The following is a 27,635-nucleotide window of genomic DNA, read 5'->3' as shown; positions in this document are numbered from 1 at the left end:
TCTTCTCCGCATCGATCTCCATGAAACATCACCACAAACGGGCACGAGGGGTCTCAGAGTGAGCAGCTGGACAGGAGAAGCTTCTCTTCCCAGGGTGGCAACACCTCTGGGCTGGATTTGATGAGATCAAGGGTGTGTAAAGTGCTGGGGGGGGTCGATCTGCTGGAGAAACCAGCCCTGGGAGGAGTGTGTGTGCTGGGAGAGGAGGAAAACACACCCGTGTAAAGAGATTGACTCTGCCATAAACCAGAAGTTTATCAACTCCTATAGACTGAAATTTTATAAACTGAAAGTTTGTCTCTGAACAGCTGCACAGCCCAGCAACATCACCACTTACCGTGCAAATAAAACAAATCACTCCAAAAAAAACCTTGATTTTTTTTTTTTCTTCCCATTCTAACTTCCAACACCAAAGGGGTTTTATGGGATTTTAGCACAACGAGACCACACACCCTGGTTACTCCAGCATCTCCCATTGTTACTCTATGGGAGTTACTCCTGGTTACTCCAGCATCCCTCCTGCCCGGCTGGAAGGAACCTTAAAGCTCATCCAGTCCCAAACCCCTGCCATGGGCAGGGACACCTTCCACCAGACCAGGTTGCTCCAAGCCCCGTCCATCCTGGATGGATTTTGGGGGGATATCCCGGCGCTCAGAGCGGGGCTGTTTGTACCGAGCCCTCCCCAAACCCAAACGTCCCCTCCTGGGGTGTGTGGAGCGAGAGCGGCACCCTCAGGCCGCGGGGCCCGGCCCGTTTACCGGGGAAACGGGCAAGAGAATAATTAAATAAATAACCAGATAAATAAATAAATAAAATAAACAACGCGATGTTTCCCCCCCCCCGCGCGTCGCCTTGGCAACGCGGCTCTGCCCGGCACAAAGATGGCGGCGGTGCCGCCATGGCAACGACGTGCGGGCGACGCTCTGCCCGGCTCAAAGATGGCGGGGGCGCGGCCATGGAAACGGCGCCCAGCTGAGGTTTTGCCCGGCTCAAAGATGGCGGCGCCGCCCCGCCAGCGCGGCCCGGAAGGACCGGCTCCTTCCCGTGACCAAGATGGCGGCGGCGGCGCCCCCGCCGGGCCCGGCCGGGCCCGGGGCGATGGCGGCGATGGCGGCGCGGGGCGCCGAGGCCGAGGCGCTGTTCGAGACCCACACGGCGGCCGAGCTGCGGGCGGTGGAGCGGCGGCTGCGCGCCGGCATCGAGCAGAAGCGGGAGGAGCTGCGGCAGATGGTGGGCGAGCGCTACCGCGACCTCATCGAGGCGGCCGACACCATCGCCGAGATGCGGCGCAGCGCCGAGCGCCTGCTGGGCGCCGTGCGGGGGCTGCAGCGGGGCGGCTCGGCCCGGCCCGAGCCCCCAGCCACGGTGAGGGGCGAGGGAGGCGGCCCCAGGGCGGCCATCGCCCCTTCTTGCCCCCCTCCATCACCCGTTCTTCCCACCCCAGCCCCTCCCTCTTGTCACCCTTCTCGCCCCTTTTTCCTCCCCTTCTTCCTCCCCATCCCGTTTCCTCACCCTTTTCACCCCTTCATCCCCTCTTCTCCCCCTCCACCTCCTTTTGGGTCCCTTACCTAATTTTGAGGTCCTTGTCCCATTTTTGGGGTCCCTGACCTGTTTGGGGGTCCCTGTCCCATTCTGGGGAGTCCTTGTCCCTACTTTTGGCATCCCTGTCCCATTTCTTGGGTTCTTGACCTGTTTTGGGGTCCCTATCCCATTTCTTGGGTTCTTGACCTGTTTTGGGGTCCCTATCCCATTTCTTGGGGTCCCTGACCCATTTCTGGGATCCGAGTTCCCTCTTCTCCTTTTCTTACCGCCCCCAACCCTTTCTGTCCCCTCTCTCCCCCCAGGTTCGCCCCCCGGCCCAGCGCGGGTTCTATGGGGCGGCGGCTCAGCTGAAGCTGCTGCTGGAGGTGCCGGAGCAGGTCTGGGGGGCGGTGGAGGGGGGTCGGTACCTCCCGGCCGCCCGGCTCCACCTGCTGGGTGCCCACCTGCGCCGGCAGCTCCAGCTGGACGCCCCCCGCGCCCGGAGCAGCCCCGTCCTCGCCCGGTTCCCCATCCTGCTGCGCCAGGTGGCCGCCGCCAGCCACCTCAGGTGGGCTGGGAAGGGACGGGTGGGGAGGGGGAGAGGCCCTGGCACAGGTTGCCCAGAGAAGCTGTGGTTGCCCCATCCCTGGAAGTGTCCAAGGCCAGGTTGGACAGGATTTGGAGCAACCCTGGGATAGTGGAAGGTGTCCCCTGCCCATGGCAGAGAGTGGAACGAGATGTTTTTAAGGTCCCTTCTGACCCAAACCATTTGGGTTTCACCTCAGTGTGATTCAGACACAGCCCAGGGAAGGCAGGAGAGAACATGGGCTGCATGGTGGGGGAATTCTTAACCTGTCCTGAGAAATCACCTGTGGGGCTTTAGGTACCTCTGCCCCTTGGCATGGCAGCTGCACCTGAATCCCTCCCCAGGATCCCACAGGAAAGCCACGTTCCCACTGGCAGGATCCCTGGGCTGTGCCAAGTGTCAAATCTGGGAGTACAACACTCCAGGAATGCCCCTGGAAAGCCAGCAGGCAGGGAAGGCAGGGGATTCTGGGGAGTGTCCCACGGCCAGCAAGCCCAGCATGACAGGCTGCAGCTGACAGGGACCAGGCAGCTTTAAGATCCCTCCCAACCCAAACCACTCCGTGAGCCCGAGACCAGCTGTGGGACACAAACACCTCACCCAGCCTCCTAACGCCCTGACAGTCCCACTTATATCTGGGAAAATAACACCCTGGCTTGGTGGTTATCACATAACACCTGAATGGCTCGGCCAGACACAGCCCCCAGTGACCCCCCACCCCGTTCCCCGGGCAGATCCACCATCCTGCAGGAGAGCAAGGCCCTGCTGCGGTCGCGGGCGGTGTCGGACCAGGCGGTGGCCGAGGCCCTGTGTGCCATCATGCTGCTGGAGGACAGCTCCCCACGCCAGGCCCTGGCTGACTTCCTCCTGGCCAGGAAAATGGCCATCCAGCAGCTGCTCAACCAGCCACACCACGGTCAGTGCCACCGGGATGTGTCCTTGGGAGAGTTGGGGTTACCCTTCCCTTCGCCCCCCTCACGCCCCCAGAATGAGGGGGGTTATTCCCTTGTTTTTCCCATAGATCTCACAGTGGCAGGGACACAGCCATGTCCTCTCACTGCTGGCAGCGCTTTGCCCCAGCAGCAAAAGACCTCCACAGTACACAAAAATTACCAGTTCTCAGGGTCTTAAGCCAAGCCCACCTGTAATGGGGAAGGAGTGGGGCACATGGCCGAGTCCTTCACCCTCCAGCCCTTCTCTGGAAGGTTTCCCTAACTCAAAAGCCTTGGAACAGGGTGCCACTCACACCTGCTGAAGGGGCTGCCTGGGCTCAGCATGGTTTCCCTGCAGGGGCAGGTATCAAGGCTCAGGTGTGTTCCCTGATGGAGCTGCTCACCACCACCCTGTACCAGGCTCACGCTCTGTTCTACACCGTGCCTGAGGGGATGTCCCCGGACCCAGCCCTGCCCTGTGGGTTGCTCTTCTCCACCCTGGAGAGCACCACAGGCCAGCACCCTGCAGGTGAGCACTGCCCCCACCCCGGTGTGCAGGCAGGAGGGTGCCCCTGTGCTGGGCTCATCCCTGACCCTGTGCTTCCAGGGAGAGGGGGGGTCCTGGAGGAGGACTTGAAGCTGAGCAGCTGGTTCAAGTACCTGCCGGAGTCTGTGGTGGAATTCCAGCCGGCCCTGCGGACCCTGGCACACCCCATCAGCCAGGAGCACCTCAGGGAGACCCTGCAGCAGTGGATCAGCATGTGAGTGGCACGGGGGCCCCCTTTGCAGGGCTCTCCTGGACTCTGTGTGACCCCTGGGCAGCACAGAGCAACCCCAGATTCCCTGACCACCTCATCCCTCATCCTCAGTTAGACAGGCTGGAATACTGGGACACAACAGCCCAGCTGGGCTGTACAGACTTCTCTGTACACACTCCCACAACCACCAGCAAACAAGCACAGAGTAAATGGCAAGAAGATGCCTTACCTGGCTCATTTAGCCCTTGACCCAACACTTTCTTTCTCCTCCTTCCTGGGACTGTGTGGGGGAAGCCAGAGCCCCTTTATGTAGTTGCCAGCTCCGCCCTATCCCAGCAGGCCGTTTCCTGCCTCCCCTTCACATCCTTGTCCCATTATTTGATGGAGCCACCTGGTCTCTGTGAGCTGCCTCCCCGTTCCTGGAGCACTGTGCTCCCAGCCCAGCGGTGAAATGTTGCCTTCAGGTGCAGTGATGACATCAGGGCCGGGGTCAGCAGCCTGCTGGTGTACGTGAGGAGCATGAAGGGGCTGGCAGGGATCCGAGATGCCGTGTGGGAGCTGCTCTCCAGCGAGTCGGGCAGCCACAGCTGGGAGGCCGTGTGCCGGCGGCTCCTGGACAGGCCCGTGTCCCTCTGGGAGGACCTGCTGCAGCAGCTCTTCCTGGACAGGCTGCAGGTGGGTGCTGAGCTGTGGGAAGCCTTGACCTGTGCCCCCCCCCTTGTCCCAGCCAGCCCACACTGGTGCCTGTTAGCAGTGCTCAGGGCATGTTTAAGTGGCACATTTAAAGGTGCTTTTCCCCCTCCTGGTTCTGTTCCAGACTCTGACCAAAGAAGGGTTCGACTCCATCTCCAGCAGCTCCAAGCAGCTGCTCGCTTTAGCCTTGCAGGAACTGGAAGTCAAACCGGGCAGCTCTGCCCTGAGCAAGCAGATCCAGCTGGAGCACAACGTGGCGCTGTTCCTGTGGTCGGAGGGCCCCGGGGACCTGCCGGCGGACGCGGCGTGGGTGAGCGTGGGGCAGCGCGGGCCCTTCACCCGCAGCGGGCTGGCCATGAAGGCGCAGGCGCTCACGCCGTGCGTGCAGAGCTTCTGCTCGGCCCTGGACTCCAAGCTGAAGGCCAGGTTGGATGACCTCCTGTCCTACCTCCCCGCGGAGCCCTCGGTGCCCAAGGAGCCGGCGGTGCAGCCGCGCTCCGCCTTCGACCGCTTCGCCGACGCCGGCACCGTGCGGGGGCTGCTGCGCGACCAGTGCATCGCCTGCGTCCAGCACGTGCTGGGCTGCGTCAGGGAGGAGCTCCAGAGTGCCCAGGGCCTGCTGGGGGGCCAGCTGGGCCCCCCTGGCGATGCCCGGCTCAACGCCGTCTTGTTCATGGCCAGGCTGTGCCAGTCCCTGCCCGAGCTGTGCCCTCACCTGCAGCGCTGTGTGCTGGGCCAGGAGGGCAGCACGGACACGGCGCCCAAGGAAACGCGCTCCAACAAGAAGCTGGGGAAGGGGAAGGCCCAGGAAGTGACCCCCGAGCAGGCCAAGTGGCAGGGCCTGAAGGCAGAGCTCCTGCAGCAGAGCCTGTTGGCTTATCAGATCTGGAGCTCGGCTGTCACCAAAGTAAGGAGCTGTGTCCCTCCTCAGAGCTGATTCTGGTGTGGGGTTCCCTCCCTGGGGTTGGCCCTGGCTGCCAAGAGCTCGCCAGGCTGCTGGGAGAGGAGGGGGTGGCAGCTCGGAGGGGACTCCAGTGGGATGGTCTCCATGGGTTGCTTTGGGAGGTGTGGGGGTTGCAGGCAGGACAGGTTGTCTTGGTCCTGTTAGAGCTGTCTGTCCTCTCACTGGGGCTTTTGGGTTTGTGCTCCAGAGTCTGGTTCAGTGCTTCACCCACACGCTGCTGCTGGACACGGCTGGTTCTGTCCTGGCCACAGCCACCAACTGGGACGAAATTGAAATCCAGGAGGAAACGGAGTCTGGGAGCAGCGTAACGTCAAAGATCCGGCTGCCCGTGCAGGTACGAGGAACAGGCTGGGGGGGAGGAGAGCACTGGGTTCCACCCCACGTGCTGCCCTGCTGGGGAGCTGTTTGGTGTCATGAGCAGAGGACAAACACTCTCTGGTGCTCTTTGAGATACTCACTTTGTAAGCACAGAGGTCACAGGAAGGAAATAGATCCTTGCTGCTGTTTATTCCAGTGAAGAAGACTGGCCCAGATCCTGTAAAACTGAGCCAGAGAAGGACTTAGGTCTGGTTTAAACACAGAGGTCCCAGGAGAGAGATTTCACGGAAATTGCATGCCCTGAAGGACAGGGCTGCAGCAGTGGGATGGTGAAATCCTAAGGGAACCAAGTGTGTGGTTTTCCTTAGGTGTGGAGGTGGTGCAGGAAGGACCTGGTACAAAACAGGTGGCAGTCGGGAGGGGGAAGAGGGCCAGGCCAGGAGTGAGTTCTGTGTTTGCACAGCACAGGAGGGGCTGGGCAGAGCAATAGTCTTCTGTAGTGAACCTTATCCAGTGAATTGTATTGATTCTGAGGGAAAAAGCAGCAGGATGAGAGCTTGGGATAGAGGAGAAGAGCGAGGGAGAAACAACCCTGAGGAGCAGGTGTTCAGAGCAGGGTCAGTGGTGACAGGACAGGCACAAGAAGCAATTCTGTTCTCACCACACCCAAGTCCCACTTCTGGTGGGACTCTGAGGGCTGCTGGAATCCAAAATAAAGGGTGTCAGTAAATCAAACCCCAGGAGATGCCTGAGCTGTGGGGACAAAGCTTCATGGCTGCTGAGGAAGCAGGAAGCTCCCACCACCCAACTGAAGGGATGTGGTGCTGCTAAAGCAGAGCTCCCAGACCTTGTGGAAGTAAACACTGTTCTCTTCCACAGCCTTCCTGGCACGTCCAGTGCCTCCTGTTCAGCCTGTGCCAGGAGGTGAACCGGGTGGGTGGCCACACTCTTCCCAAGGTGACCCTGCAGGAGCTGCTGAGGACCTGCATGGCAGAGGTGCTCGCTGCCTACCAAAAGCTCATGGAACAGAAGCAGGAGAAGGTTCGTGGGTGGGATCTGCAGGGGGTGTGGGATGGCAGCGTGGCTGGGAATGCAGGGATGCACATGCTCCTGTCCCTTGGAACAGAAAGTGTCTGTCCATGAGAGCTGGAAAGGAGACACTCTTAAACACTCACCCAAAGCTGAGGCAGCAGGGGATCAGACACATTTCATGCTCACAACGGCTCGGTTCGGTTGGTTGTGTCTTGGGGCTGGTGTTTTCAAATGTTCCCCTTGGACAGCCCTCTCTGTGCCAGGGAAGAGCCCCATTGCTGCCTGTCCTGTTTCAGAAGGTGGACACCTTCCCCCTGACCCAGACCAGAGCTCTGCAGTTGCTCTACGACCTGCGGTACCTCAGCATCATCCTGACGGCCAAGGGCGAGGAGGGGAAACCCAGCAGGATCAAGCAGGACTCTGGGTGAGGTGCAGTTCTGGGGTTCAGATCCTTCAGCAGAAGGTTGTGGGGCCCTACAACAGTCACAGGAATTGGGCAGTGCAGGCTCCAAGCTCTGACACTGCACCCTGCTCTGACACTAAGCTCACCCTTAAAATAGGGGAGGGGTGGGACTCTGTGGCCAGGGCCTGAGGCAGCAGGTTGGTCCCCTCTCCTTGTGTACCCAGTGTCCATGGGACACCAGGGATACCCTCAGAGGATACCCTGCAGAGAACCATTAAGCTTCCACCCGGGAGTTAAAGCCTTGTGTGCGCTCCAGTCTGAGGCATCTTTCAGAGGAACAGGGAGAAGGTTCCTCTGCCACAGTAGCTGCTGTGGGTTGTGTAAGAGCTGCAAACCCTTCAGGCAGCTGCTGTTCCGCTGAGCAATTCCTGTTCTGCTCAGTCACCTCAGAGAGGAAATCCTGGCTTCAGGATTTCAGAGGTGGCAGCAGCAGCTGTCAGCAGGATGTCACCCCTGACAGGACCCCTCTGCTCTGCTTGCAGGATTGAGAAGGTGATCGACTTCCTGGAGGGACACATCGATCCCTTCGACTTGGACGTTTTCACTCCACACCTGAACAGCAACTTGAACCGCCTGGTCCAGAGAACCTCCGTAAGGAAAAGGGCTGCAAAATGCCTTTAGAAGGGCAGCTGGGGTGGCTTTAAACTGCTTAATGCCTAAAGATAACCACTGGCACTTCCTTAGAAATGGGAAGAGTATTTAATGCCAGCTGAAGATAAGAGGAGCTGGCTGAGCCGGCTGTGCCGCGTCACCGTGCGTGGAGTTGGCTCAACTTTATCTAACAGGATTCACTGGAGCCTGTGCAACACTAAGTGGCTTAAGTAGTGCTGAAACAGGCCTGGAACTCAACTGTGGGAATAATTAAAAGCAAGAGTTAGAGGGGGAAGGGAGACACTTCATGTTCGAACTTAATGCCAGTGGACTCACCATGTTCTGTGTGATCAGCTCTGCAGGGCCCCCAAATTCAGACAGCTCCTCGTGCCTTTCAGGTTCTCTTCCCCAAATACAAACAGCTCCTTCCTGCCTTCCAGGTTCTCTTTGGCTTGCTGACGGGGACAGAGAACCAGTACACAAGCCGGAGCGGGGCACTGAGCTCCCAGGAGCTGCACAACATCCTGCCCTTGGCATCCAGCCAGATCAGGTGAGGCACTCGGCTCCCCCGGGCATCCTCCTGTCTCTGGGGAAGCAGGTCTGGAATTGCTGCTTCCCGTATCTCTTCCTTCCATCTCAAGGTTTGGACTCCTGCCGCTGAGTATGTCGAGCTCACGGAAGAGCAAGTCCACTGCCAGGAGCACAGAGCGAGTCCAGGTTGGTACAACTGGGCCCTACAAATAGGAATATTTTGCCAATATGACACTCGAGCTTGTGGGGAAAGAAGAAAGTAGCCAAACAGTTAATATTTCACCTGATTTTTATTTTCGGTAAAATGAGAGTCATTATGGCAACACAGCAGGAGATGGGTTGGATTTTCCCACGACCCTCAAAAAAAAAAACCCTTTGCCCCTGTATTTTTGGGCCACTGCTCTGTGGCAAAACAGGCAATAAGCACCCTGAAACACAGTGAGGATTTACACAGCCCAGGCATCTCGAGGGCAATGCATCCAAGACAGTTCATTGAGGAGGGGCTACAAGAAAGGCTGAAGGACAGTGGCTAATGACTGAACTCCTTTGCAGTGGGACGCTGCCCTCTAACCCCGAGGAGCCTGGCCTGGTACCTCAGCCTGTGTGAGGAGTGTGTGCTGCTCTCGCAGAGGCTCCGCTCTGTCCTGTGGCTGAGCTGTAGCAGACAAGCCTTGTGTTGCTACATTTCCCCCAGTTTAAAACATCTGCTTAGATGGAGCTCTGTGTGCTGAGTGAGAGCCAAGGAATACTCACTGCAGTGGGAAGCAGGGATTTCCTTAAGTTATTACCAACCCAGTAATCCATCTGTGGTGACGTCTTGGCAAGTGGGCCAAGTTGGTGAGCCTTGACAAGAGTCAGGACAAGAGTTAAAGGTCTGGTTTTATCACATGAGATGATGTCCAATTCACTCTGCAACTCTCCTTTCTCCCTTACTCAGAACCATTCAGGACCAGACACGACATAAGGGTTGTTTAAAAGCCCAAAGCTTCCCAATAAAGGTATTCCTTACCTCTCGTACCTCAGCTGGAGTGGAGCATAGAAGCGTGCAGTGATGTGTGGCTCGCTCCTGTCACTCCCTTCACCTGTATCCTGTGCCAGCCACCCTTCCCAGAATCCCTGACAGCTGCCTGCTCCTTCTTCAATGCTAAATCACTCCTGGAGAGGTTAAAATCCATAGTTCTCCACGACGAGCTCTCTGCAAGGGCAACAGCCGTGCTGCTACCACGCTGTTATCCTTTGCTCTGAGGGCAACAGCCTCTTCCCTGCAGCTCAGAGTGTTGATGTGGGGTTTGTTGAGCACTGAGTGCCATCTGCCAAGTTCCTTGGCTGCTAACAACAGCCAGGTGCTGCTGTGCTGCTGTCCCTGTGTCTGTCTGTCTGTCACTAACCCCCAGCAGCAACACCGCACCGGTCGTGGGTCGGGTTGCCTGGGAAGAGCTGTTCTTGCTGTGGGCTACACCTTGCAGCTCCTGTGGCTGAGGGTATGGAGCAAGTCACAGGTTTGCTGTAACAGTTATAGTGACTTCTGTGTTTAAAACCTGCCAGGTTGCAGCTCCTGTGCTCCCCAGAGAAGACGAGGCCTCCCGCCCGGGCTCCCTGTTCAGGCAGCTTGTCACCGAGGACGAGGACACGGCGGCGCCTTCGCTCTTCAAGCTGGGCTGGCTCTCGGGCATGACCAAGTGAGGCAGCAGCAAATAAAACGTTGGGCTGTGTGTCTGTCTCCTCTGAGATCCGTCTGTCCCCTGGGCAGGACCGGTGACACCTCCAGGATTGTCAGTGCTTCCCATTCTCAGCCGGATCAGGGTGTGTCACGCGAACCGGGCTCAGCTCGGGATTGTCCTTGTCCCCTGGCTGCTGGAGCAGAGGGGGAGCTGCTCTTTCACCTCCTGTTCTTTACATTGTTAACCTTAAAGTCAAATTAAAGAAAAAAAAATCCCCAAACAACCTACACACTAACAGAAAACAAAACATTTCACAGCTAGAAACGGGTGCTGGAGCAGGGCAAGACTCCTCTGTCCTGCTCTGAGTGGCCCCAGCAGGACCTGCACAAGCTCTCCTGGGTCTAATTTCACATTCTCTTGTGAGGCTCATGTGAGATAGGACTCCTCACACTGAGCTGGGTGGGAGCTCACAGCTGCCCAGGCCTAAGGACCTGCAGTCACTGCTCCTATTCTTAACTGCTCCTACTAACTCTAAATGCTCAAAAAATTATGTTGCCAAATCATTTTTTAACTAGTTTATTGAAATTAAAAAAAGACTTATAAAACTGAAGAGGAACGCTTAAGAGAACTTTACAGAAAGCAACAACTTGCTAACAAACAGATTAGGCAGTCGATTGGAATTGGACAGTTTGCAATCCTATAACACACATGTGGACTCCTCAGTCTCCTCTTGCCACGCACTTTAGAACCACCCCAAAAAGAATCCTATAAAAATTGCTTCAAAGCCCCTTTTGCATTGCAATAGTGCAGCAAACCACAAGTAAACAATCTCCTGTTAACCTGTTATTTCAAATATAGACTGAAAAGGCAACAGGCAATTTTGTGCAATTCCATGTTAACAAACTTTGAAGTTGAAATATCAAATCTACACAGTGCTGTCCCTTCACAGAAGGCAGGGAGCTGCTGGGTCATCATGTAGGGAGGCGTCCCCGGCTCTGTAGGCTGTGGAAGTGGGCTTCCTTCAGGATCTGGTTGATGTGGAAGTAAGGACCTTGGCTTAGTGCAGACTGCTCGTGGAAGGGCTGGGAGGAGACGGGGCTGGATCCCGCAATGCTGGGGTTGAGGCTGGACTCTGCACCACACGCTCTGTCGGGGCTGTTGATGCTGCTGCTGCAGCTGCTGCTGCTGCTGCTGCCGCTGTCGCTGCTGGAGGACTGGGACACACAGAGGGTGAACAGCAACATCAGACACTCCTCTCCTGCCCTCGCCCCTTTATGCCAACCCCCTCCCCTCCGGCTTGGCAGCCCCATGGACTGAAGTCAATCCCCCTGGCATTACCAGGTTGTTGTTGCCAACACAAGCGTCCCAGAGCTGAGGGGACAATCCTTCACCCGGGGTTCGCTGACCTCCAGGATGTTGGATTTCAGTCTTTCTGGTTTAAACCCATCAGCTCTGCCCCCGAACCCACATTAGCACTAGTGAAGTTTGCTGGATTAATCCGAGAATTGGAAAATAAAGAACATTCCTAGGGAGCTGCACGTGTCAGTACAGGCAGGCAGGGCAGGGGGGAGTTGGAGTTTGGCACTGCTGTTGTAGCAGAGGCTTTACGGGAGCATCATGCAAAGCCTTTTCCTACAAGACAACCCTTCTAAAGTGAGATCTGGAGCATCCAAAGCAAGAAGCTGTTAAAAACAAATGCACCATGACACCCATTTTAAGTCTTTGAACATCTTGACAGAGATACAACTGCTCTTCTCCCAGCAGAGTACTGGGATGGCAGTGTGAACTGGTAGTGTCCCATAACAATTCCATGACAATTCACTGGACGTGACAGTAAAAGAGCAAAAGCCACTGAAAAATTCCACATGCAGCAGAGAGAACTCAGGATATGGCTCCCAGAGAGGCCAAGGCTCATTTGCCAGCATTCAGGATAACCACGTTTCATGGGAATGGCTGGAAGAGCATCAGCCATCATTCTCAGGCATTCAAAGACATCAAACTGTTCAGCTCACAGCATTTTAAGGGCTGCTAAGGAAAGGTTCCAGCAGCTGAAATACTTTAGTACTGTGTGATGTGCTGGTCAGGACCTGCAAATATTTGGGTGAGTCAATTAGTGAGTGGCTACTCTGCCATCCCATAAGTAAATTCACACAAGCATCCAGAGCAAGTGAGAGCAGCAAAAAACTCCACGTTTTTGTAAGTATTGAGCCACAGAAGTCAAAGCTTTGTGCCACAGCAGAGGAGGACGAATGTCAAGAAGTCCCCAGTGATTTTGCAGTCAGCACCACATCCAGAAGGAGGCAATCTGAGGAATGGTGCAAACTGCACCTGACGTGTGTCCAAGGCCCAGGAAGGCACTGTGGATGTTTGGGGTGGACCACAACCCCTGGCACTGACCCACCATGACCATCCAGCCCTACCAGAGCCCCCTGTTTTGCTAAGCACCAAAAACGCTTCAGCTCTGATGGAGCACAGCAAGCCAAGCCAGGGGCCCCGAGGAGAAACACCCAGGGGGAGTCATTCCCGAGGAAGCACAGATGGAACTACGGGAGCAACCAGCTCCTCCTCCTAAAGCTGCTAAGTCTAGAGAGGGAGAGAGCCCTGGCAGGACAGCAGGAGCCAGGAAAGGCACTGGCCACCCTCTTGCCCAGCAGCACAGAGGGACACGCGATGCTGTTACGCCGAGTGAGCCACAGCAGCCTTGGAGAGAAACCCACCGCACAGGACACTTTGTTTCCTTTTAGTCTGCGCTCCTTACTGAGTTTCGTTACAGCCACCTTCTGCAAATCAAGGTAAAAAGCCAAATGAGAACCTGGCGTCACCCACTGCTCCCGTTTCACACCCCAACAAAGGATTTCCAGCGGTTAGCAACCGTTACTTTGGGCATATCCGGGTTTTTCACAGCTGGCAGAGTGTCCTGGGACGTGCTTCTTGCACCTAAGGCTGTTGACAGATGTCAGGGCTTGTCAGACCCTCTTTATTTCCAGTTCTCTAATGCAAAAGTTCACTAGCACCAGCACCCCTTCATCACTGCCCCAATCCCATCGAAGACCTACCATTTCCCCAGGCTGTGGTGCACTTTCTGTTACGCATTTGGACTACAATTAGACAAGAAAAGAATCCTTGAAGTCATCACGTCAGCAACGACAGGCATCTACACAGTGCAACAAAGCTTTAAAAGGGCAGAGGGGAGCAACCCACTGAAATTTGGGACTACTTTAACTACCAAAAGGGCATCTTCAAGGTTCACTGGACTCATTAACCCTTAACATCGCTCAGAGTAGCTACACAAGTTTCATTTCCCAACAGATGTGCTGTTAAATGTATCAATGTGCAGATCTGTGAGGCAGCATCTCAGTCCCTCCCTCCTGACAGGAACTGCAGGAACAGCCACTCAGCCCCTGCTGCTCTCGGACTCCCCCAAGATGAGTTTAACAGAGACATGGTCTGGTTTTCACTTAGGATTTTAGACCAGCCCTTCCTCAACAGAGGGGGACACGATTTGATTTGAGCAGGAACTGCTGCCATGGGCTGATAACCCAGCCGTGTTTCCAAGAGCTGGGGAATCCTCACATCGGCCAGGACAAAGAGGAACCACGAGAAATTCAGGTTTTCAGAAGTTATTCAGGAAGGAAGGAGTTAGCCAGAACACCCTGACCCGCTTCCTTCCCAGGGAAAATCAGGGCAAAGGGTTTTTCACTGGTGATTCCTCAGGTTCTTCAACTCCTCCTGACTCGCTGTAGGGGCCAGCAATGAATTTCTAACCAGAGAGAGGGAAAACAGCCCAGCTGATCTCCTGGACAAGGGAGGACAGGCTGAACAGGAAGGGAGATTGCGTGGCAAAGGCTCTGCCTCGCTAATGTTTAACGTTGGCCGAGGTTCCAGTGCAGTGTTTGCCCTGTGCCAGTCCCTGCACTGAACTCCAGAGGCTTCCTGTCCCCCCAGGGAGCCTGTCACCTGGGAGTGGCTTCTTCAGGAGAGGCAGGAATGGCACATCCTTACACAGCAATTTGCCAAGAAGCAGCACTGATAGAGATTGAAGAGAATCCCAGTTTCCCTCCTGTAAAAGTCAGTCAGGGGTGCTGCCTGTCCTGGGTGAAAGGACAATCCAGTGGGAGAAAACAGCAAATCCTTTGGAATCAGCTCTAGCTCAGGTGAGCAGCGGGATTCAAAGTGAGGGGCTGAGGGATAACATCACAATCAGCCCATGCTGGAACTGCCACTAAGGAAAAAACCTCCCTTCATCTCACTCTTCAGACCAACATGTGTAAGACAAAAAAAACGGGAAGAGATCCTGCCAAAAGCCAAGTCCTGTTTAAAAACACAGCTGCCTGATTGTCACACTGGGGTGATGTTCCCAACTAACCTCACTCTGCAAGAGGAAACATTCCCTTAAGAGTTGGACTCAATCATCCTTGTGGGTCCCTTCCAACTCAGAATATCCTGTGACTCCGTAACTTCCAAATAAAAAAGGCCACAGGAATCAGGACTTGAGGTGATGTTTCACAAAAAGCAGGGGTGTGACGCCCTGCGATGGAAAGCGACTCTCAATGTGCTCTTAGAAGTCACAAATTTCTCCCCCCCACACTTTCCAGTTCAATATCCTAGAGCCAGAGAGAATTTTTAATCATCAAGAGGTGTCTTTGCAAACAGCAAAGTACCAGGAAACTAAATAAGAGTGCTACAACTGGCTGAGACTTTCCAAGCGACACCAATCGGAAGCACTTGTGCACAATGAGCACGAGGATTTCTCCCTTTGGCACAGGAAGTCCTTCACAAACATTCAAATAATACTGATTTAATCTCGTGGCTTGAATTTCTGGGCATGCTCAGTTCTGTGATCCAGCAAGAAAACAAGGGGGGGGAAAAAAAAAAAAGAGAAAAAGCTCTATTCATCAGGAGACAACATTGTGAGTTCTGTCCCCTGGGGAGAGGGGCCGGTGCTGTTTGGAAAGCTGTGTGTGTCCAGTGGGCACATTCCTCAGCAGTGAGAGCTTCCCCTGCCTCACACCAGGCTTTAATGTGTTAAACCCAGGCTTTTTCAAGGCAAGAGCATGCAAGAAGCACAGCCTCTGTTAGCCTGAGCAGTGACCTTGCCCAGGGTCAGCCATGCCCGTGCTGTTCCCTTCCAGCACCCAAACACCCAGCACAGGGTTAAGGTCACCCCTCCCCTGTGGCCACAAAACCACTGCCAGTCCTGCTTTCCGTGGCTCTGCCCAAACACCAGGTGTTTACACGACAAGCAAAGGTGCTTCTGCCACTCACCATCCAGGTTTTTCCTGATATCCTTAATTTCATTACTCCCACTTCAATCCCTCGTTCCACACTAAATTCTTCCTCCTCCCGCCACAAAGCTGCTTTAGCCTTTAACTACTCTACACACACGGAGGGGTTTGACCTGTTGGACAAGTGATTCGGTGTCAGATGGCAACAAACTAGCGACGGTTCTCCCCTCACACCCAAAAATGCAAAGTCTCACTCCTGGAAAAACAGCAACACACGAACCAGGACAGTTTCAACCCCAGACAATTCCCCCGTGAGGAACATCACCTCTTAAACCACTTCCCAGCAGTGTCACTATCACACCAGCTACTTGTACAGGTGACCAGGTTAAAAGAGCCTCCCTCGCAACAGGAATGTATAAATACACATTTGAAACCATTTCCATATTATAAAAGAGCTCAAAGTTACACAGCACTAAATATTTTCTGCAAAGAACAGTTAATAGTTCAACAGAACTGCAATAATTCAGTTAATTCAGTAATAACTCAGACTGTAATTACTCATCACAGTCCCCCTTCAAAGTGGGAAGGCTTTACAAAAACAAGGGTATTTCAAAAACCTTAAAAGAAATTAATTTCATTAACTCCCAGGGGCACAGACCAGGAGGGAGCCTCTGCTCTGCACCCTCTTTTCCATGAGTGTTTTGCAACAGAAGGACATTGCTTAGCAGAAATGCTCACAGTGAATTTTCAGGTGATTCATACGGGCAACAACTCAGGAAACCTGGCAGCAGTTGGGAAATCAGCATTTTTTTAAAGCAAACAAACCTCACAGCTCACAACTTGCACCAAGAGAACACCTGTCTGGTGAGGGGTAAGAAAACAAGAGACAGTTTATCCCATGTCCACCAAAAAAACCCCCATGGAAAATATGAGTAAAAACCAAATTGTTTGAGTACAAACATCTTGGCTGTGAACAAGCAAGTTTTGCTTAAACTGACCAGTTCTAGCAGAGTGTTTTTTAAACACCAGATAAGCACTGGCTGGATTTTTTTTTTATACTTTCTACCACAAATAATCACCTAAATATAAGTAAATGCAAAGTTGGAGAGTAGGTCGGGCAAAATGACCACACACACACTTGTGATCCACCCTCATCATCAGCTCAGCTCTGGACACAACTCATCTCACCCAGCAAAACTGGACGTGGCAGCAAATTATTTCCTCGTGTCTTCACTTGCATTTGAATATTTGAATATTTGAAATATTCAGGCCAGGGATAACCAGGTTCACTGGAAACATGCTGATTTCCCAACCACCTTTCACAGATTCCAATCCCTGATGTCACAAAGTCAAACCTCCCGACCTCACACACAAAGCTGAGGAAAAAAAAAGGGTTTTCATAACTGCTCTCCATGAAAATATTCACAGGATATTCAGCAAGAAAGGAAACTGCATTTGCCTGGGAAGGCTCTCACCTCAGTGTCCCACGAGTCCTGCAGGACAGAATTCCTGGTGCTACGTTTTGTCTGGGGAACGTGACCATCCTCTTCATTGCCATTCCTTCTCCTCTTCCTGAAGGAAAATTCAGGGAGAATGGGAGAAAACAAATTATCAGCCTACTGATATACCTTCTGGTTTGTTCTCTGAAGGCACCTCTACCGAAAAAAAAGGAAAGTCTGGTAAATTCCTGGAGGATGTATCCAAGCCCTTGAGGTGCTGTGGACTCCCACATTGTCCTTTTAGCTGCTGTTGGAGGGGAGAGACAAAAGGATCCTGTTTCTCACAAGAAATCAGTTTAAGGGACATGGACTCACATTAAAACCATCTTTTTAAATAAACTCATTGAACAATTCTCAGCCTTGCACATCTAAAAATAATCCTGGGCCCTGGAGTGACACCCGGGAACAGGATGAGTGGCAGTGACCACACTTCAATAAACACCCGATTAATTCACCCTGCTCACATGAGCCTGCACTCAGCACCCACGATTTCTTGAGTCTCTCCACCCTGGCAGCTTTTGAAGCTAAGTCATGTTCCTGAGCAACATTATTTTCCGTGCAAAAATTAAGTTTTGTCAGGAAACACCCCGCAGAAAACAAACCCTTCCCTGTTTCTGGTGTATCTGCCACCCTCCCATGGCAGCCTGTACTGTCTGGCCTGATAAGTAAGAGTTTTAACACACCAACAACCTAATTTTTATCCAGATCTTTGCAGGCATCAATGCAAAGAGGGGTTTGAAGGAGGGTAATGGGATGGGGGTGGTGCTGATATTCCTATATTAGAGACAACACAGGGAAGACCTCAAAGGCCAGGCTGGACGGGGCTTGGAGCAACCTGGGCTAGTGGAAGGTGTCCCTGCCCATGGCAGGGGGTGGGACCGGATGGGCTTTAAGGTCCCTCCCAACCCAGACCATTCCATGGTTCTGTGACATCAACCCAGCAGCTGATCCACGGCATCATCCCAGAATTCCCGTCCCCTGAGCCCACAGAATTTCAATGCTGACATCAAAGGCTTCTTCCCACTGTACAAACATGACAAGTCACCCAGGATCTCAGCACCATCCAAAGCACAGGATGGAGCTCTGCTGGTGCCTAAAATTAATCTGTGCTCGAATGAGTCAAAACAGGCTCGGGGGAGGTATTTTTAGCCGGATCTTTTCTCACAGACAGCACACTCAGCTGCGGGATCTGGCCCACGCCCACAGCTCCCCCACCCCCGGGGCCACAGACACCAAACCCTATCCAGCGGCTCCCCCCTCTCCCGGCACCACTTTCCGTGGAAGGGACACGTCTGTGTTGCCTCTGGATCCCTCCTTCCCTCAACCCCTCCAGGCCAGGTTGGACAGGGCTTGGAGCAACCTGGTCCATGGAAGGTGTCCCTGCCCATGGCAGGGGGTGGCAGTGGATGGGCTTCAAGGTCCTTTCAACCCAAACCATTCCATGACCCCACAGCCCCACAACCCTGGGCACAGCCCAGCTCCCACAGGCCCCGTGGTCCCTCTGCTTTCTCCCTCACCATCTCCCCTTCCCCACCGATCCCATAAACACCCCACGAGCCCCCCGCACCCTCTGCATCCCCTACGCCCCTTCGACCTCCCGACCGCACCCAACACCCCCCACCCAAACCTCCACCCCCCCGGCCCCACTTTAACCCCTCCCGGCGCCCCGGGAACCGCTCCCCGCTCTCCCCCTCCCTCCCCTCCGCACCCCCCGCCTCAACCCACCCCCTCCACCGCCCCCCCGGCCCTCCCGGTGCAGTGCCCTCGGGGCTGCTCCAGGAGGCCCCCTCACCCTCCTCCCCCGCCCTCAGGCCGCGCTCCCCTCGCCCACCTCTGTCTGGCTCCGCGCTCGCTCGGCAGCGGCTGCCGGCAGCTCATGGCGGCGCGGGGGCTGCGAGGGGGCTGCGGGGGGTCTCTGAGGGCGGGGGGGTCTCTGAGGGGTCTCTGAGGGCTGGGGGGGGGCAGCGCGGCCCGTCCCGGCCCCGCCGCCGCTTCCGCCGCCGCCGCCTCGCCCCCGTGACGTCACACGCGCGCCCGCGCGGGGGCGGGGCCGCGCCTTTGTGACGTCACGGCCGCGCGCCGGTCCCGGGTGCGTGGGGGGGGCGGTGATGGCGGAGCCGGGAGCGGGAACGGAGCGGTGCCCGCACTGCCACAGGGCCTTCAAGCGGCTCCGCGCCCACCTCCCGCACTGCAAGGCCGCCCCGCGGAAAGGACCGGAATCGGGATCGGAAACGAGCCTCCGCACGGGCCCCGGCAGCGCACCGGGATCGACACCGGCACCAGCACCTGGATCGGCATCGGGACCGGGAGAGAGGCTCCGCCCGGCCCCCACCACTGCTCCGGGGTCAGCACCGAGCCCGGGTCCCCGCCCGGCCCCCGCCAGCACTTCGGGATCGGCACCGGGAGCAGGATCGGCACCGGGAGCGAAAAGGAAAACGAGCCCGGCCCCCGCCACCGCTCCGGGGTCAGCACCGAGCCCGGGTCCCCTCCCGACCCCCGGCCCGGTCACCGGCAGCGTCCCCGGGCCGAGCTCAGCCCCGAGCCCCCGCCCGGCCCCCGGTACCGACCCCGAGCCGGGTCTCGGCGCCCCCAGGACCGGCCGGGATGTGGAGCCCGCGGTGCAGGACGTGGCCAGAGCCCTGGATCTGCTCCCCGAGGAGGTGGAAGATGTCCCCCAGAGGCTGGAGAATGGAGTGAAGGTGGTGATCGAGAAGCACCGCGCCAGGGTGGTCAGGGAGAAGAAGCCCAGGAGCGGGGCAGGAGCAGCAGGAGGGACGGATCCCGGCCGTGCTGCCCACCCACAGCGGGGCAAAACCGCTCCAAAATCCACACACAAGGAGACTCAGAGCCTGGGGGCTGTGAGGGGCGTGCCCGGGAGCAAAAAGGGAGGAAAAAGCAGCTTAAAGGCAACAAAAGTACTTGAAGAACCCCCCGAGGGCAGAAATAGCCCCGGTGACCTCGTTCAGCAGGAGAGAACAGACAAATCCATGGCAGGAGAGGAGCAGGTGCACCGGGAAGTTGGTGTGGGATATAAAGCCCCTGTGTCTGATTTGCATCCCAAGAACCTCCATCTGTCAGTGACGGAGGGTTTGGGAGGTCACAGTGAAGGGCCATCCAAGAATGAGCTCAGCAGCCTGGAGAGGCTCAGGGACAGCAGGGAGCAGATGGTTGGAGTGTCCGAGCCCGTCCTGGGCACAGGGAGAGACCCGGGGCTGGCCCTGCACCAGTCCTGGCTCCACTCTCCCAAATTCCAGCCCACCTGTTCATCCCAGGCCTCTGGCAGGAGCACCTGGGCAGGAGCCACAGGCTTGGAGTGGTTTCCAGACTTGTATCCTGAGCATGAGGGGCTGAGGATCTTTCCAGGGAAGCATTTCCAAGAAGATGTGGGGATCACAGTGAAGACACCAAGGGGCAGTTTCTCAGAGGGACACCGAGGTAACCAAAGTCTCTGTGCTGGGATTTGCTGCACTGTCAGGCTGGAATGGGAGAGGAGGGGTAGGGAATGCTGACCTGCTGGGCTTGTCCAGGAAGGGACCCAGGAGAAGCCAAGGAGGTCAGCTGTGCCTCCTCCAGCCTGCAAAACCAACGGTTCATGTTTTTGTGTAGGTTGGAGTCAGGTTCTTGCACGTTTGGGCTGCTGGAGCCCAAACTTTGCGGGACAGACAATTCCCTCTCCGCTTCCAACCCCAAATCCCATGTCAGATCCCAGCTCCCCACACAGCACAGGGAGCACAAACACCCCACACCTTGTCCTGCCTGTGCCCACTGTGACTGTCACCCCCCAGGTCCCCTCTCGGAGAGGCCCCTGATGGAGGTGAGGTTGGGGGAGCTGCACTCCTGGATCAGCACCTGCGACTTCTCTCCCCAGGGACTGCTTGGAGCAGTGCAGAAAGGTGAGAATTCCAGCCTTCTGGGGCAGACTCATCCCACTCCCCTGATTTAGTTGCTGCAGCTTCATCCAAGTGGCCACCCTGAGTCTTTATAAAGCAGCAAATTATGGAATCATTTCGGTTGGAAGGGACCTTAAAGCTCATCCAGTCCCACCCCCTGCCATGGGCAGGGACACCTTCCACTAGCCCAGGTTGCTTCAAGCCCCGTCCAACCTGGCCTTGGACACTTCCAGGGATGGGGCAGCCACAGTTTCTCTGGGCAGCCTGTGCCAGGGCCTCCCCACCCTCCCAGGGAAGGATTCCTTCCCAATATCCCACCTAACCCTGCCCTCTGTGCAAATAAATGAACAGACCCAACATTCTGGCTTTGGAAAATTGCATGGAAACCAGGGAATTCCAAAGACCAGCACATGATTTGTCCCTTTCCTTTGTCTCCCAACAGCCTGGAACAGTTATTATGCCAAATACATCAACGTGAGGAGGGGGGGACACACTGGGGTCTCCATGCTCCTGACTGGGTACTGCCTGCTCAGCTACAGCTGGAACTATCAGCACTTCAGTAAGATTTCCTGCTTGGGGTCTCTCTTATTTCAGGCACTCTCCCTCTTGCAGCAGTTGGGAAGTCTATTTACCCTTCCTGTTAATTAAAGCTCTGGAATAATTTAAATAGTCCACACTTAAGATCAATATCAGAGCTGAGAGAGCAGGGTTCTGAAGGGAAGCAGAGGAATTTAGTCACTAAAAGTGGTGATAACAGTTGCTTACTCACAGCTTCTCCCTGGGGAGCACCAGGAATGGCAGGAGCACTTGGAAACCCTGCACAGAGCAGAGGGAGGAGATGTTCCAACACAGAGCTCCCATTCCCTGGATTTCCTCACAAGTGACAAGGGGTTTGCTGGTGGTGGGGTGGTTTCCCCTTGCTCATGCACAGAGAAGCTATAGTGAGACTCATCAGGAACTGGGCACAGCCCACCTCTGGAGCCCCCAAACATCCCTTTGTGCTGACACTGGAATGTTTCTTTCCCTGTTTTTCCAGAGCGTCACCGCTGGCGTAAATACCACTGAAGGAGCTGGAGCAGCACCCACAGGACGGTCACAGCTCCTTGGGAGGCAGCAGAAGTGCTCACAGCCAGTGTCCCAGCAGATTCCCAGCACAGAGGCCTGTTTGCTGTCAGGACAGGGGCTGGAAGGTGGGGGGCTGCTTGGCAGGGGCCCTCATGCAGCAGAGGGGTGACAGTGACAGCCCGTGGTCACCCCTCTGTGGGTCAGGGAGCTTTCAGTAGAGGAATAAAGAAGCATTAGAGCTACCCCTGAGAGATCCATGTGTGCAGTAGAGCTCTTGGAGTCTGCAGAATCCCAAATCCCTCGCTTTGGCACGGCAGACACAGGACAGGCTCCTGCCCTGAGCTGTTATTAGAGATTAATTGACATTATGCTGTAGCAGTGAGGTTTGTGGCAGGGTGGGCTTCAATCCCAATAACAATTCCCTTTAAATTCCCCCGGCAAAGCCCAGTTTATACTCACCCCTTGTACTGGTGGGACTGGTCAGAACCTTTGTGAAGGCACTAAAGCAGCAGCTCAGACCACAGTGCCCTATTTCTGGAGGAGAAAAATCCATTGTAGGAGTTGTTGTGCCCAAAGGGCAAACCCGTGTCTGCATCAGACAGACAAGGAGACAGGAGTGCTAGTTGGAGCCTGCCATTCCCAAGCATGTCTGGGAAAGGGTTGGTCATGTTACAGGCATGAAAAATAAAGCCAAGAATTAAAAATCTGAGCTCTTTATTCAGCGAGGTGCAGTAGTGCTGTGTCGGAGGTGGTTCACGAGAAATTCTCTCACCAGCAATAAAAACCTTTGTGGATTTTCCTTTCCTGCTTGGTCTGTGATCTCAGACACGGTGCTTTGTGCCCCCTTCCCAGGGGATGAGCACACCCTCACCCTCGTGCCCAGGGCCTGGCACAAGCCAGTCCCTTCAAACCTGGGGGTGCTGCTGCTGCTGGCCTGTCCAGAGCCAGCTGTGGGAAGTCCAATTTTCCTTGCATTAAGTGATTTCTCTGCTGCTTGTGCAAATTGTGAGCTGGTGCTGAGCAAACCCAACTGGCTTTTCTAGTCCAGCAGCTGCCCTGGTGCTGTCTCTCCATCTCCATCGTGTTTTAGGGTGTCCTCCTTCCCTGATCCGTGTGGGACCACTGGAGTCACTTCCCCAGCAGCATTTCCAGCTGAGTCCTCCCACTCTCACCAGTGTAGGGACTGACCTGTCCACTCTGGGGGCACAGGGAGAGGCAGGCATTGGATTTGTGCTGCATCAACCCTCTGCCACATTCCCACATGTTCATTTTCACATCATTTCCCAGGGAGTGGGTTCCTGGAGCCGTGCCATGTTCCAGCACAGCTCCCATCTGGAAACAGCACCCCAAGACCTCCAGCTGCACCAAACCTCTGACCCAGAGGGATTCTCTGTTCTCTGGGGCTCTCCCACTGGTTTATCACCACCCAAGTCCCTCCCCTTGCAGTCAGGTTATTTCAATCCCACTAGATCCCTCCTTCCCAGCTGGTTCCCACCCCAGCTCTCCAGGGACAGACTCCAGAGCCCAAAAAAACCCAGGGAAAATGCATATTTCCAGACAAAGGCTGTTTTGGGCATACTGTGGGAGCCTGTCCCCACGCCACATGCTGTCCCTCACCATCACCCTCCAAGGGGAGAACACTGCTCCCAACCCTCCCATTCCCAAAAACACTCACCTTGGAGCAGGTGCCTTGTTCCAGCAGGTTCTGTGGGTCCGGGGGGCAGCCACTGATGTCCCACAGATGTGCTGCCAGGTGCTGTGTGACTCGTGGAGGTGGCTCTGTGGATGGCATGTCCTCGCCTCCCCTCTCCTCGCCAGCAGCCAGATCCCGCTGTACCAGCCCCCGTGGACAGCCAGTTTCCTGGGGGGAATGGGGCAGGAGGGGCAGTTGACAGCTGCTGTCCCACAAGAGCTGTGGGGCAGCTGGAGCATCACCCCAATGCACAGAGGAAAGGGCTTCACCTTGGAGGGATCCGTGCTGCTCGTCATCAGCCCGGCCTTGAGGCTGGGAATGGACACAGAGGACAGGCAGTTACTCCCTGTGGTACTCCCAGACCCTCCTGTGGCTCCCACAACCTCTCAGGGATGTCTTGGGGCTGGTACAGGCACCCCCATGGGGACCAGGACCGTTCCCTGCCCACCCACTGCAAACCCTGGTTGGACGTAGGGAGAGACCAGAACGGTTCAGGTCCCAAAGCAGCCTCATCCCTGACCCTGCAAAGACCACAGGGCCACCTCTGCCCCCTCAGAGAGGGGACTGTCCCCCCCAGCCGTGTTCCAGGCCCCCCCAGCCTGCCCAGTACGTACTGCACGAACTTGCACTTGGGTCCCTCTGGGCAGAACCCCACCAGGTAGTTGGCACACATCACCCTCCGCGTGTGCTTGTACTTGCACCGGGGACCTGCCACGCAGAGCAGAGGTTTGCAGGGACACGTCACACCGGGATTTTGGGAGCTCAGCTTTCCCAGCAGCCCCGGTGAACTCTTTGCTGCCCCAAGCCCAAACCCCCACCGGGTTCCTGTCCCACTCCCAGCCACGCCGCGAGTCACCTCACTGTGGCTCAGCCACCTCAGAGGGGGGCAGGAGGTTGTGCCAGCAGCGGGGTCCGGCCCCACATCACCGGTGGGCACACGGGCAGCCCCTGCCCACCCTCCCCCGTCCCAGCAGCTCACCGTGCCTGCAGAACCCGCGGTCGTACCAGGGACAGCCCATGGTGCTGGGGGTGGCATCGACGTGCAGGAAGGGACGGTCCTTGTTGCTGCACTCGCCTGCGGGAGACAAGGGGTGGGACAGGTGGGATAAACAAAACAGAGCGGGAATCGCTCAGGGATGGGCTGGATGGGAGGAACTGGGGTGCCCTGAGAGCACCCGGGTTTGGACCGGGGGAACACCCGGGAGGGTGACAGTGGCACTTCTTCCCGCAGTCAGGAGGTGGCATCAGGCACTTGCTCGAGGCCAGCCCGGAGGGACACGAGTGCTGGGAGGGGACAGGCTCCGCGAGGGGCGGGAAGAGGCTTTCCGGGGCGCACAGGCCGGTCCTGCACCTACCAAACTTGGAGTAGAAATAGCACTCGGGCATCCCGGTGGCGTCGTGCTCGTGCAGGAAGTCGCAGCCGTCGCCCCTCTTGCAGAGCCCCCGCAGCCAGTGCCTGCACACCGCGGTCTTGGCCCCGCCGCCACGCCTGGAGGGGCCCTGCACGCCTGGCCATGGCACCCCTGTCACAGCCAGCCTGTCCCCCACGGCCCCCCCGGTCCTCCCTGCACCCAGAAACTCCCAGCACCCCCAGCTCGGGACACACCAGCAGGAGCTTTCCTGGGTGTGGAGGAGGTTTGAAGCACTCACTGGGCACTCGGGGCTCAGTTCACCTGGCACTGCCAAGGTCTGGGTGCCCTGGAGGTGTCTGAGCCCTCCCCAGCACAGGGAGCCACAGGACCCTGTCCCCAACTTACTGTCCACCCCCGGGAAGGGCAGGGGCCGAGCTCCTTGCTGCTGCTCCACATCGGCCTCCAGGTCAAACCTGATCTTCTCCACACCAGCCACCAACTCCTGCATCACCCCCACTACGGCAGGAGCCCCCTCCAGCCTGGCACAGACGGGGAAGGAAGCAGGGAAAGAGGCAGGGAAGCACAGCTCACAGGGCCCAGCAGCGGGGCTGCCCAAGGAAAACACAGCTCTGCCAAGGGAGCACCACGCTCTGAGGGTCCCTGCAGCCACCCTGGGCCCCAGCAGCACTCAGAAACCCTCCTCTTCCTCCTCCTCCCCAGCCAGAGCAAAGCCAATCCAGGCAACTGCCTGGAGCGCTCAATTTAGAGCGGGAAGCTGCCCACATCTGATCCCAATTTGCAGCCCTGATTGCCTGGTGCTGCAGCTGAGGAGCTCAGCCCCCGGCCCCATCCATCCCCCTCACTGCCTCCCTGCTCCCACATCTGCTTTTGCTCCAGAAAAACCAGCTGGGGCTGGCCAGGAGCTGGGTTAACCCCTCACTCCGAGGCCTTAAACGTGGAGCCAAACGTGGCTGGAGTGCTGGAGTTGTGCATTCCCGTAGCATGGGATGGATCCTGTGTGGGTGCTGTTGTGCTCTGGGTGCGTTGAGCACGCTCTGGGTGCACAGCAGCACCAGCCCCACTCTCCAGCACCTGGCAGGACAGACCCCAGGCTCCTGGAGGGGCAGCCAGGTCATTGTGCATCCCGATGAACCATGGAATGGTTTGGGTTGGGAGGGACCTTAAAGCTCCTCTCATTCCACTCCCTGCCATGGGCAGGGACACCTTCCACTAGCTCAGGCTGCTCAGAAGCCCCTCCAGTCCCAGCTGTTGGGCTGGGGGCTTCCACATGTGCCAGGCTCCAGTGGCACATTCCAGGCGTGGCCACGGTGCTTCCCGGAGCCCGCCCGGCACAGCCCACCCAGCCCCTGGATTTACCCTCACGCTCCATCCTCCGTCACGCGGCTCCCGCGGCCCGTGCATCGCCTGGGGCGCCGTGGGCTGACACATCGGGATGGAGCCCTGCTCCCATTCTGTCACTAGGGATAAAGGCACTGGACCAGCGCTGCCGGAGCGCTGCCCGTGGGGCCACAGCCCCGTGCAGGGTGCTGGGCACCCACCCGGCACCCACCCAGCACCCGTGTGGCCACATCCTGGACCCACCCCGGGGGTGTGACGGGATGTCCCAGCCCGTGCCGTGCCCGTGGGTGGTTTTGGGAGGTTGGGGGTGCAGCCTGTGCTCCCCTGCAGCAGGCACTGGCAGGACACTGGGCTGGCAGCAGTGTTGCCGGGGAACAGTGTAATTCCTCACTAGCCCAGGTCCTGTTGGGCTGCCCCTGTCCCTGCTTGCTCGTGCCGTTCCAGGGCCTCCTCCCCGTCCCGTGGAGCGGGGCCGTGTCCCAGGTGTGCTCAGCAGCCCAGCACACACTTTCTGCCCCGTCAGCTCGTGGCACCGCGGCACTGCCGAGCAGGAGCCTGGAGCCGACAGGTGTCACAAAGATCAGGGTGGCCGAGTGACGGTCACAGGCGGCCCGTGAAGGGTCACCCCAGGGCCCCCCCATCCCCACAGCCCCGGGGAGCGAGGGGGTCCTGGCAGAGGGTGCAAAGCCCAGGGAGCCACCCTGCCCTGCTGGTTTGTGTCAGAGCACCCCTCGGGGACAGGAGGAGCCAGGCATCCCCCAGGAGCCTGGCGACCTCCCAGGGGACAGCGACCAGGACCACGGGCTCGGGGGATGGATGAGGGACCCTGGCACAGGACAGGGGGCTGTGCCCTGGTAATGGGGGCAGAGGCAGCCTGGTGAGCTCAGAGCCACCAGCTGCAGCTGCTGTTGTTCTCCCTGTCCCAGACAATGGCCCAATGTCCCCTGCCCAGGGTGTTGTGTCCTGCCAAGAGCACGCACAGGACCCCATTGTGTCCCCACTGTGGAGCAGCACTTGCCCGCTCCCACCGGCTTCACCAGGGGACATCCATTGGGAGGACTGGGGCATCCAGCCCCCCCTAGGGCTGGGAGATGTTGGGGGGGCCAAATCCTTCTCTCTCCATCACTGGTGAGGAGGTCCTGGCTGGTAATCCCAGCAGAGCCACGCTCTCCACCCACTTGGGAAGGGCTCTGGGGCTGGAATGGGAAGGCAGTCCTGGCACAGCCCCATTACACCAGTGGCTGAGCTGTGGGAAGCTGGCTCTGGAATGGGAGTGACCTGCCCTGCTCTCCATGCCAGGATCATCCAGGGCTATGGATACCCCGCAGGGATGGGAGCTCCCAGGGCACCCCCAGCCCTGGCCCCCAGCCCGTGGGAGCAGGGACAGCCAGTCCTGCCCCACCATCGCCCTCCCCTCCTCCCTGGCTGGCAGGGAGGGAGCAGGGCTGGGGGCAGAGCAGTGTTGGCAGAGCTGTCCCTTGGCAGGAGCCATGTGGCCGGAG

The 27,635-nt window shown here is 57.1% G+C and overlaps 4 protein-coding genes across 10 annotated transcripts; 2 read left to right on the top strand and 2 right to left on the bottom strand.

Moving 5' to 3' along the window:
• Window positions 1-1,053: 1,053 nt before the first annotated feature.
• Window positions 1,054-10,101, top strand: COG1 (component of oligomeric golgi complex 1). Of its 4 annotated transcripts, XM_039390229.1 has the most exons (15): window positions 1,054-1,365; window positions 1,845-2,089; window positions 2,842-3,023; window positions 3,398-3,568; window positions 3,647-3,800; window positions 4,262-4,472; window positions 4,615-5,397; window positions 5,642-5,788; window positions 6,652-6,813; window positions 7,053-7,228; window positions 7,750-7,858; window positions 8,299-8,408; window positions 8,500-8,575; window positions 8,942-8,978; window positions 9,935-9,996. In XM_039390229.1, exons 1-14 carry the CDS (start codon window positions 1,054-1,056, stop codon window positions 8,957-8,959), a joined length of 2,856 nt encoding a protein of 951 aa, XP_039246163.1. In that variant the 3' UTR covers window positions 8,960-8,978; window positions 9,935-9,996. The 4 variants fall into 4 exon arrangements, with proteins under 4 accessions (XP_039246163.1, XP_027581130.2, XP_039246161.1 ...); XM_027725329.2 differs by lacking the exon at window positions 8,942-8,978 and having other exon boundaries at window positions 7,101-7,228; window positions 9,935-10,101; XM_039390227.1 differs by lacking the exon at window positions 8,942-8,978 and having other exon boundaries at window positions 9,935-10,101.
• FAM104A (family with sequence similarity 104 member A) lies at window positions 8,661-18,726 on the bottom strand. 4 transcript variants are annotated; one of them, XM_039390230.1, is made up of 5 exons: window positions 18,606-18,726; window positions 16,751-16,847; window positions 13,107-13,148; window positions 12,768-12,830; window positions 8,661-11,264 (listed from the first exon to the last, which is right to left on the bottom strand). In XM_039390230.1, exons 1-5 carry the CDS (start codon window positions 18,650-18,652, stop codon window positions 11,022-11,024), a joined length of 492 nt encoding a protein of 163 aa, XP_039246164.1. In that variant the 5' UTR covers window positions 18,653-18,726; the 3' UTR covers window positions 8,661-11,021. The 4 variants fall into 4 exon arrangements, with proteins under 4 accessions (XP_039246164.1, XP_027581135.1, XP_039246165.1 ...); XM_027725334.2 differs by lacking the exon at window positions 13,107-13,148; XM_039390231.1 differs by lacking the exons at window positions 16,751-16,847; window positions 18,606-18,726 and adding an exon at window positions 15,316-16,723.
• A 153-nt stretch (window positions 18,727-18,879) lies between these two features.
• CUNH17orf80 (chromosome unknown C17orf80 homolog) lies at window positions 18,880-22,528 on the top strand. Its single transcript, XM_027725373.2, has 4 exons — window positions 18,880-20,209; window positions 20,560-20,667; window positions 21,107-21,223; window positions 21,701-22,528. The coding sequence occupies exons 1-4, from the start codon at window positions 18,883-18,885 to the stop codon at window positions 21,727-21,729; spliced, it is 1,581 nt and encodes a 526-aa protein (XP_027581174.2). The 5' UTR covers window positions 18,880-18,882; the 3' UTR covers window positions 21,730-22,528.
• Window positions 22,529-22,857: 329 nt separating this feature from the next.
• On the bottom strand, window positions 22,858-25,282 carry CPSF4L (cleavage and polyadenylation specific factor 4 like). The gene is made up of 7 exons (XM_039390279.1): window positions 25,149-25,282; window positions 24,778-24,959; window positions 24,402-24,497; window positions 24,037-24,130; window positions 23,692-23,734; window positions 23,405-23,590; window positions 22,858-22,926 (listed from the first exon to the last, which is right to left on the bottom strand). The coding sequence occupies exons 1-7, from the start codon at window positions 25,280-25,282 to the stop codon at window positions 22,858-22,860; spliced, it is 804 nt and encodes a 267-aa protein (XP_039246213.1).
• Window positions 25,283-27,635: the final 2,353 nt, after the last annotated feature.

This window comes from Pipra filicauda, unplaced genomic scaffold (genome assembly GCF_003945595.2).
Source record: "Pipra filicauda isolate LSUMZ 115617 unplaced genomic scaffold, ASM394559v2 scaffold80_size11013439_pilon, whole genome shotgun sequence".
NCBI classification, from domain to species: Eukaryota; Metazoa; Chordata; class Aves; order Passeriformes; family Pipridae; genus Pipra; species Pipra filicauda.
Note: the sequence above shows the minus strand (reverse complement) of the source record. Positions and strands in the feature narration are given on the sequence as shown.